Here is a 10,610-nt window from a genome sequence, read left to right on the forward strand (position 1 = left end):
TGAAATCAAAGGCAAAGGAAATAAGATTCACCTATCTGTAACTTTCGTGAAGGTGGCAGGAGGGTTGGAACAAACTAAGCCCAGATTTGGGGAGGTTCAACTCGGGACAACTGCAACATATTTGTAGAAATCTGAACTCTCTCTCTTAGGGAACTCTTAGGTCTTCTTATGTGCTCTAAGGTACCTCAAAACGTGGGATAGATCTCTTATTTATAATCTAGGGTGTTTACCACGCCCAAAGCAAGCATTCTTTAACCCACTTCTTAGAGAACTCCCTTACTCTAAGGGGATTGGCCGGTTTTGAGCTAGAGATAGACTCAAACTCCATTTGCAACTTAGCAATGGTTTGTGATGAAGCCCACTTATGGTAATCTCCATCACGTCCTCCAGGATTTCTGGAAGTGTCTAAGTTAGTTTAAGGTTGGGAAAGATGAGATAAGGTTGATGGACACCAGAATTCAAAGATTCCACAAATCTTGATATACATAGAATTCGACACAAAATGGTGATTGGCCAACGCCGACCAAAGGCATGACGGCGCAACCTCAACTTTATTGGTAATGGCTTCAATCAGCTTACTTACTGGTTGAGTCTTGACACTAGGTTGATCTGGTTCAAGTATGAACATGAACGGGAGGGCTTTTTAGTTTTTTGGGGTTTTGGGCTGTCTTTTTTATGCATGACATAGTCATTTCCATGATTTTTAAAATACATTGTTAGATAATTAAGAAAAATCCTAAATCATAAGAGTATAGGGAATGTTGTTAGGAGCCAGGGGAACTTCTTGAGCTATAATATTATTTCGGGACATATCGGTTTCATCATTGTTTGATTTGCTTGGTAACAATATGTGATGTCTACACTTTCCAATACTAAAGGACCAATAGAGCACTAAATAGAGGAATTGACGGTCCCAGATAGAGGAAATGCCATATAAGTACGGCAAAGACGTCAGGGAACAACATTGTACCCTGAGACACCCTTTGAAGAAAAGCTCTCCACCGTTGTTTCCTCCTCTCAATTTGGAGATCTGCAAGTTCCCTGACAGTACCTCTGTATGAATAACACGTGGAGGAGACGAATCCAACGACCATAAATTTAAAAAGTTGCTTTTAATTAACTCTCAACTTAACCACGGTTACAACAACCCCTAGACTAACCCGGGTTTAACCATTAACCCATCCTAATCCTAACCCTAACCCTAACCCTGGTCACTTGGAGTTTTGGTCCACGATTCACGCACGACCCAACTGAAATCCATTGAAAGTGTTTCCAAGTCGGAAATTTTGGTGGCGGAGGAAAAATGGAGGAGTGGGACACCATGCCTTATATAGGAATTTTTGGGGAAGTCAATGGAGCTTGCTCAGCCCTCTTACGTAGGAATTGTAGGATAAGCTGCTTTTCTTGAACCCAAAGAATCAACGATGAACAATGTTCTTATTATTGTTGATGTTAGGATAAGCTGCTTTTCTTGAACCCAAAGAATATATCAACGATGAACAATGTTCTTATTATTGTTGATCGATGTTTCACATAAACTTCGCTGTTGACTATACGAAATTGCACGGAGCTGAGGTTGGTCTCAAAGTTGATTTTTTAACTTAGACTTAGGCTATAAATTGACAATCAGATCAGCTCCATAGAACATATGAACACAAATAAGAGAGAATGAAGGGTTATGCTATTGCTCTTATTTCTTGCGGTGCTACACTTGCATCTGTTTTAGGGGTGTATCTGTTGATCTGTGTGTGCAAGAGAAGTCCAAAGAAAGAAAAGACCAACCAAAGCAACAGGCCAAGTTCTTCTCTTCCTGTTTATGGAAATGTTCAACAAAGTCGAGGAATTAGCAGTACGAGCATCAAAGATGGTGGCATGATTCTTATGGTGGGTACTGGCGCTGCTTTAGCCACTGCTGCTGCTGCTGCTGCTGTAGAAAGCATCACTTGTGACGGAAACTCTGGGGACACTGGAGGTGGGGGTGGTGGTTCGACTAGTGACGGTGGAGGTGCTGTCGGTGGTGGACATCATGGTGGTGGTGGAGGTGGCCATCATGGTGGTGGTTCGACTAGTGACGGTGGTGGCCACCATGGTGGTGGTGGAGGTGGCTATCATGGTGGTGGGGATGGAGGTGGCCATCATGGTGGTGGTGGAGGTGGCCATCATAGTGGTGGGGGTGGGGGTGGAGATGGAGGTTGTGGTGGTGGTGGTGACAGTGGCGGCGGCAGCGGCGGATGTGGTGGTGGTGACAGTGGCGGCGGCGGCGGCGGATGTGGTGGTGGTGGTTTCTAGCTGATATTATTAAATTTTGTATTTCCTTCACATAACTCTACAAATACAGCTTGATTTTGAATAAAACTTGGGCAGTAAAACGTATATACTGCATTTTAGATAGATTATGTATTTATTATTATTTTGGGAAGCAGTTTTTTGTACGGGAATGTGGCCTACGCCAGCACTCCCATGTGTCTATCTCTCTCGTCATTAAAACAAGTGGGCAGAGATGTCTTTTCACATGGGGAGGAGAGAGATAAACTCATGGGATTACTGGCATAGGCCACACTTGTTCATAAATTTTTGTCCTCTTCAACATGCCATGTGGGAGATTTAGGCTGTGTTTGAAATGCATTCTTAGAATGCATTTAAGTCAATTTAATTTGCATTCTTGAATGATAAAACAACTATTTTTATCATTCGACAATACGAAAATCAGCTAGAATGTATTCCAAAAAATGCATACCAAACGTAGCCTTAATTTATATCTAGTCCATGGTTTTAGGAATAGAGATCGGTAGCAAATCAACAGAAAATCATCTGATCCGTATCAGTATTGACAACCCTTTCATCCTAATTCAATAGTGATCATGTATCAATAGATCGATATGGACTAAGGGTAAAAAGGTAAAAAAAAAAAACACCCATTTTTAAAATAGAAACTATGGGTAATTAAATCTATCAGATCCAGATCGATACAAGCTAATCTGGATCGATGTAGATCCGAGACCAATCTCATATTTGATACTGATACTGACTCCTAAAACCCTGGCTCTAAAACGTATGAAAAAAATAAAGACTCTGGCCAAGAGCATGGATCCTATGCCCAGACACATGATTGGGGCGAAATGACCGCACCCCGGCCTCCACCCCCTATGAAAGGCAAAAATTCTATATTTATTGCAGTGATGCAGAATCACTCTCCTAGACAGAAAACTCTTCCCCAAAACGTATATAATGCATCGAGGCCAAGTTGCCAACCCTGCCATGATCTGTATTGTGTTTGTGTTGACGTGACAAAGACTTGGGATTTGAATAAACCTTGTTCATACGTGAACCCATTTGTACTACAATAAAGACTTGGGATTTGAAAAGGAGTAAGCGAAGAAATAGAAGGGCTAAAATTGTGTGGGCAGGTTAGACACTTAGACCCTTAGGTCTCATGGGCTCACAATTAATCTTCCAACCCAAATGGAGTTTGCCATAAACAAAGAAAAGAATTGAAAAATTATGAGACTCCTAAAAATGTACATACATCATGGAAAAGAGACATGAACATACATAAGAGGCCATACCATTACACATTAATGATATAAAACTGAATTTGGATTTGAAATTTGACACATGGCATATTTGTATCAATCTGTGATATATCAAATCGTTAGATTTGCCACATCACCTGATCATGTGGCACCAGTAATTAAGTGCACATGACCATAAAATTTTCCTAGAAAATCTACTATATAAGAAAATTAATTACAAAATAAGTAGATTTAAAATTTAATTTATGTCCACTAGTTTCGATTTTGAAAAAAATTTACTTAATCCTCAAAATTATTTAAAAAATAATAAAAATGTATAAAACGAAAAAAAAAAAATAAGAGAGAGAAGATGAAGTGTTTGGGTATTTTAGAATTTTTTTTTTTCTTAGGACCCATAAACAATAAGTAACGTAAACAAGTGCTTGCATTTGAACTTGGTAGAGTGTGGAGCCTTAAAACCCATCCTCCCAGGAGGTCTTGGATTCAAGTCTCTTGATTCACTCCTTCCTTCCCCCCCTTATATAATAGGATAGAGTATGACCTATAAAATAATAATAATAATAATAACATCTTTTCAAAATTCAAAGCTCTGTTTTTTTTTTGGTAAAGATTCAAAGCTCTGTTTTAGTGATCATAAAAATCCACTGCCATTAAAGGTTAGAGATACGATAGCAACATATAATATTCACCACGGACTTAGGGCTGCAACAGGGTCGGGTTGGGCTGGGCCGAGACGCATGGAATAGACTGAGTTCGGTTGGGTCGGGGATAAAATTATTAATTTATATAAAATAATACTATAATAAATATATTATAATTTATTATCTTCATACATAATATATTATATAACAAAATATGTGTGACATTTAAAGTTTATAATATATATAGTATATGAATATATATTTTAATTTATAAAAAAAAAAGAATATATATTTTATAATATAACTTAAAACAGGGTTGGATCACCAGGCCAGGCTCAGCACGAGGACTCAACCCTGGCCCGACCCGACCTGACCCTGAGTTAGGACTATAAATTTCTAGCCTTGGCCCGTCCTCAGGGCCAACTATCTCAACCCAAGCCCTGTTTGAGCTCAGAGCAAGTAGGGTGGGTTCGGACCGATATGGCGAAATTTAACTTGCACCCTTACATCGACTACAACCTACGACTTGACTATCTAGTAGTGTTTTTTATTAGCATCACTAAAAAGATACTTTTTTACAACAACAACAACTCCAGCCTTATCTTAACCAATGTAAAAAGATACTTTTAATCTTGGTAAATATCATCACCACTAAAAATCTTCTAGAAACGTGTGCGTTGCTCCCATATCTTGGGGTGCTGGATGGATAAGGCAGTCCTATGATGTTTAAATGTCCAATTTAATTAAAGTGTTTCATAAAGTGTTTTTTTTTTTGGTAAGGAATCTTTGGGTTCAGAAGCTTAAGTATTTTTAACAATGGAGAATTGTTTCATATGTCAAGTTACACGTATTTACAATGTCAAATCCCATTAAAACTTGACATATATAAATATTGGAAGTTTGGGACAAGATTTTCTTGAACCCAAAGACTCCTTCAAAATCTTCTTATTATTGATTTTTCACATAAGCTACGCTGATTAGTACTATACGAAATTGCGTGGAAGTTGGTCTTAAAGTTGGAAATTAATTTTCACTTAAACTTAGGCCTATAAATTGACAATTAGATGAGCTCCATAGAACATATGAACACAAAATTACAAGAGCTTAAGAAAGAAAGAAAGAGAGAGAGAGAGAGAGAGACAATGCAGGTTAATGCTGTCGCTCTTATTGCTTGCGGTGCTACAATTGTATCTGTTTTAGGGGTTTATCTGTTTATCTGTCTTTGCAAGAGAAGTCCTAAGAAAGAAAAGACCAACCAAAGCTATAAGCCAAGTTCTTCTCTTCCTGTTTATGGCAATGTTCAACAAAGTCGAGGAATTAGCAGTAAGGGCACTAAAGATGGTGACATGAATCTTATGGTGGGTGCTGGTGCTGCTGTACAAGTCAACCCTAGTGGTGGTGGCTGTGGCGGATGCGGTGGTGGTGGAGGTGGCCATCATGGAGGTGGGGGTGGAGGTGGCTGTGGTGGAGGTGGAGGTTGTGGTGGTGGTGGCGGCTGCGGATGTGGTGGTGGTGGTGGTTTCTAGCTGATATTACTAAATTTTGTATTTCCTTCACATAACTCTACAAATACAGTTTGATTTTGAATAAAACTTGGGCAGTAAAACCTTTATACTGCATTTTTAGATAGATTATGTATTTATTATTAGGGAAAAAATCTCTGTCCGGGAGTGTGGCCTACGCCAGCACTCCCATGAGTCTATCTCTCTCCTCCTTAAAATAAGGTGGTAGAGGTGTCTTTTCATATGGGAAGGAGAGAGATAGACTCATGGGAGTGCTGGCGTAGGCCACACTCCCGTACAGAAAACTGCCTCCCTTGTTATTATTATTATTTTTTTCTCTGTCTAAAACTTGAAATTCGAGTAGTGGAGTTATAGTTATCCACTTGTTCATAAAATTTTGTCCTCTTCAACATGCCATGTAGGAGATTTAGGCAGTGTTTGAAATGCATTATAAGTCAATTTAATTTGCATTCTTGAACAATAAAACTAGTGGTGTCAATTCCAGGGCCGGGCGGCCTGGCCCGAATATTAAATGTGTGGGCTTAAGCCCGACACGTTTATAATCAGGCGGTCCCAGTGTGGGGTCTTAGACCGTCGGGCGCCCAACCGGACCTACCATTTAGAAGCCCGATCTAGCCCGTTTGATTAGAGCCTGGCATAGCCTGATCCTAGATATTTTTTTAGATTTTTTTCCTTTAAATTTTTTCAACTTGAAAACACACACACACGCCTGAAATTTAAAGCAGACAGAGCACACACCACTTTAACTTCACCTTGTGTCAATTTAAAACCCAATTTTGCTCCCACTCTCTTGAATGTCTCCGATGTGGGACTATTATAGTCAAAGACTTTAACGTTGATCCCAGCAATGGTAAACTAAACTGTATTTTCAAACCCTAAACATTATGGGACTAGCTTGGGTTGGTGGGCCTTTTGTTTTTATTTATGGTTTCCTTTTACTCTTTTGACTAGTGGATGTGGAATGCCCACAACTTGAAACTCTGAACATGCATTGTGATTTCATCTCACTTTGGGACCCTTCTTTATCTTGTTCTTGATTTCAAATTTTTTTTTTTTTAATATTCATTGAATTTGTGGCTACACTATTTCGAACCCGATTAAGGCCCGGTTAGAGTTAAACATGCCTACAGCCCGGTACAGGCCCGGTTAGGGGCTGATTACACTAGAACGATTGTAGCCCGAAACCCGACCTAACCTGACCAGGCCTGGCCTGAAGACTTAAATGGGTGGTCATGGTGCATGCTTTAAGCACTGTGAGGCCTGGCTAGGCCCGACCGAACCCGACCGAGCCCGACCGGTTGACACCCCTAGATAAAACAACTATTTTTATTATCCGAGAATACGAAACTCAGCTAGAATGCATTCCAAAAATGCATACCAAACGTAGCCTTAATTTTATATCTAGTCCATGATTTTAGGAATAGAGATCGGTAGTAGATCAGCGGAAAATCATCTGATCTGTATCAGTATCGGCAGTCCTTTGATCCTGATCCAAGAGGGATCATGTATCAATAGATCGATATGGACTAAGGGTAAAAAGGTCAAAAAACCCCATTTTAAAATAGAAACTATGGGTATTTAAATATGTCAGATTCAGATCGATACAATGTGATCCGGATGGATATAGATTCGAGACCATACCCATATCTGAAACCGATACTGATTCCTAAACCCCTAGCTCTAAAACGTACGAGAAAAAAAGACTCTGGCCGAGAGCATGGATCCTATACCCAGACACATGATTGGGGTGAAATGACCCCACCCAGCCTCCACTCCCCATGAAAGGCAAAAATTTTGTGTTTATTGCAATGACGCAGGGGCACACTCCTAAATAGAAAACTCTGTCGAAGTTGCCAACCCTGCCATGATGTGTATTGTGTTGACGTGACAAAGACTTGGGCTTTGAATAAACCTTCCACAGCCGGTTCTGTTCATACGTGAACCCATTTGTGCCACAAGAAAGAAAACAAAATCAGTGATAACTTCCATAAAAAAAAAAAAATCAGTGATAAATGTAGAAGTAATCAGAGCTGATCAAAGAAAGTATATATATAGGTAGAAAAACAACAGATTCAAAAGAAAAGGAGTAAGCTAAGAAATAGATGGACTAAAATTGTGTGGGCAGGTTAGACCCTTAGTTCTCATGTGCTCAGTTAATCTTTCAACTTAAATGGAGTTTGCTATAGTTGTTACCAAAAAAAACAGAAATTGCTATAGACAAAGAAAAGAATTGAAAAATTATGAGACTCCTAAAAATGTACATACATCATGGAAAAGAGACATGAACATACATAAGAGGCCATACCATTGCACAAGGATATAAAACTGAACTTGGATTTGAAATTTGACACATGACATATTTATATCAATCTCTAATATATCAAATTGTTAGAGTTGCTACATCATCTTATCATGTGGCACAAGTAAGTGCACATGACCATAAAACTTTCCTTGAAAATCTACTATATAAGAAAATTAATTATAAAATAAGTAGATTTAAAATTTAATTTATGTCCAGTAGTTTCGATTTTGAAAAAGATTTCTTTAATCATCAAAGTTATTTTTTGTTTATGGGTCTCAAGAAAAAAAATAATAAAAATATATAAAATGAAAAAATAAAAATAAAAGCAGAGAGAGAAGATGAAGTGTTGGGGTATTTTAGAAAATTAAAAATTTTTTTTTCTTAGGACACATAAACACTAAGTTACGTGAACAAGTGCCTATTGCACTGTAAAAGAAGATGAAGACATTTTGGTCTTTTCAAATTTTAGCAAATAGGCCAAGGTAATTAGGTCTTTTTAAATTTTAGAAAAGATAGAAGAAAGGGTAGTTTGGTCATTTTTTAACCTTTAATGCCTGGTGTGGACTTAAATGACTTTAGGGGGGTAAAGTAGAGGTGGTACGTGAAATTTTCAAGGGGTGCGTGTGAACTTGTCAGAACCTTAAGGAGCATGAGGAATATTGGGTGCATTTTAGGGGGCATGCGTATTTAACCCTTTAATTAAAGTGTTTTTTTTTTTTTTGGGTAATGTAATTAAAGTGCTTCATAAAGTGGTTTTTTTTTTAAGGAGTCTTTGAGTTCAGAACTGAGAATTAATGTTTCATATGTCAAGTTCCACGTATTTACAATGTCAAATCCTACTAAAACTTGACATTTATAAATATTGGAAGATTGATTTCCTACTAAATATAGGACAAGCTTTTCTTGAACCCAAAGACTCCAAAATCTTCTTATTATTGATTTTTCACATAAGCTTCGCTGATTACCATACGAAATTGCGTGGAAGTTGGTCTTAAAGTTGGAAATTAATTTTCACTTAAACTTAGGCCTATAAATTGACAATTAGATGTGATCCATAGAACATATGAACACAAACAAGAGCGAGAGAAAGAAAGAGAGAAAGAGAAAGAGAGAAAGAAAGAAAGAAAGAAAGAGAGAGAGAGAGAGACAATGAAGGTTTATGCTATTGCTCTTATTGCTTGCGGTGCTACAATTGTATCTGTTTTAGGGATTTATCTGTTGATCTGTCTTTGCAAGAGAAGCCCAAAGAAAGAAAAGACTAACCAAAGCTATAAGCCAAGTTCTTCTCTTCCTGTTTATGGCAATGTTCAACAAAGTCGAGGAATTAGCAGTAAGGGCACTAAAGATGGTGACATGATTCTTATGGTGGGTGCTGGCGCTGCTGTTTCTGTCAACCCTAGTGATGGTGGCTGTGGTGGGTGTGGCGGTGGCGGAGGCGGAGGCGGATGCGGTGGTGGTGGCTGTGGCGGTGGCGGTGGCGGATGTGGTGGTGGTGGTGGCTGTGGTGGTTAGCTGAAATTAACCTCCGATTTGAAATTAAAATGTGCTGTATATATTTTGTATATGGGAGTTAATTTCCTTCACACAACTCTACAAATACAATTTGATTTTGAATAAAACTTGGGCTGTAAAAGAAAACTATTCTTTCTTTTTCTTTGCTGTATTAGGAAATATGTAACACAGGTACATGGTGGGTTTGGAACTCACTCACATCCTAATGATAACCTTAACAACTTAACTAAGGTATGAAATCGTAATACCTTACTAATCTTTCTTTATCTTTTTATGTATGAAATCGTTCCCTCGCACTTCATTGATGCGTTCTCGAATGTCACTTGTTCAGAGAACCCTCTCCCTTCAATTGTCTCATGTATATAGAGATGATTCTACAAGAGAATTGTGTATTAATTAGAGGTGGTTTTATTAGGGTTTTAGAATCGGTAATTAAAAATCCTTTCTAAAGACATGATTTACTATTTAGAAAGGTAATTTTAAAACTTTTGTTAATATGTAGTTTTTAGAAAAGGGCACTTGTGAGGATTTGATCAAGTGACGAAACCTCGGGCATGCCTTCAACCAGGCAATGTTTGTTTAAAGTTACAAAACTCCAATCCAACCCCCTCCCGCCTTAACTCCTCGTAGTGATTCATCATCATCTCTGCCCTGACTCTTCTCATTTGTCATTACACTGCAAATTAATGGTTTCATTTCATTAGTTACATGCAACTTCACTTCTTGAAGGTGCCCTTCCAGATTGTCAATTTTTGGATTATCTTCTACAGTTGGCCACTCGTTACATTAGCCGTCTCTCTCTTCCTCCTAGATGAGTAATCATCTCACTCGATGGACTCATCAAATTTTGATTCCAGTAATGTCCGTTCGAAGGAGTCAATTTATTCCTCCTTGGTGAGGCCATCTGGAGAAAATCTTTTGCATGGGCAGTGCAGGCATCTTGTGGTGCCTTGCAGTTTGGGCATGAGAGCTCGACGTGTGGAAGATGCAACATCCAACAGTGCCGATCTCGAGAAAAAAAAAAAAAACTGGGTCAATCAAGCTCGCATTGTTGGATGAAGCATCTTCTATATGTCGAGCTCTCAAACCCAAACTGCAA

General features: G+C 38.5%; 1 protein-coding gene across 1 annotated transcript; it reads left to right on the plus strand.

Annotated features, from left to right (window-relative positions):
• The first annotated feature begins 1,668 nt into the window (after positions 1 to 1,668).
• Positions 1,669 to 10,326, plus strand: LOC122651023 (loricrin-like). The gene is made up of 4 exons (XM_043844366.1): positions 1,669 to 2,152; positions 5,375 to 5,602; positions 9,207 to 9,449; positions 10,241 to 10,326. The coding sequence occupies exons 1-4, from the start codon at positions 1,669 to 1,671 to the stop codon at positions 10,324 to 10,326; spliced, it is 1,041 nt and encodes a 346-aa protein (XP_043700301.1).
• The last annotated feature ends 284 nt before the right edge of the window (positions 10,327 to 10,610 follow it).

The sequence above is a fragment of the Telopea speciosissima genome, chromosome 2, assembly GCF_018873765.1.
Source record: "Telopea speciosissima isolate NSW1024214 ecotype Mountain lineage chromosome 2, Tspe_v1, whole genome shotgun sequence".
In the NCBI taxonomy this organism is placed as follows: Eukaryota; Viridiplantae; Streptophyta; class Magnoliopsida; order Proteales; family Proteaceae; genus Telopea; species Telopea speciosissima.

What these genes read in the sequence shown, in the direction of transcription:
- LOC122651023 (XM_043844366.1), top strand. Translation starts at nt 1,669, where the DNA reads ATGAAGGGTTATGCTATTGCTCTTATTTCTTGCGGTGCTACACTTGCA. An exon ending in CCATCATGGTGGTGGTGGAG is followed by an intron (nt 2,153 to 5,374) that starts GTGGCCATCATA and finishes TATCTGTTTTAG; the next exon opens with GGGTTTATCTGTTTATCTGT. An exon ending in CGGATGCGGTGGTGGTGGAG is followed by an intron (nt 5,603 to 9,206) that starts GTGGCCATCATG and finishes TATCTGTTTTAG; the next exon opens with GGATTTATCTGTTGATCTGT.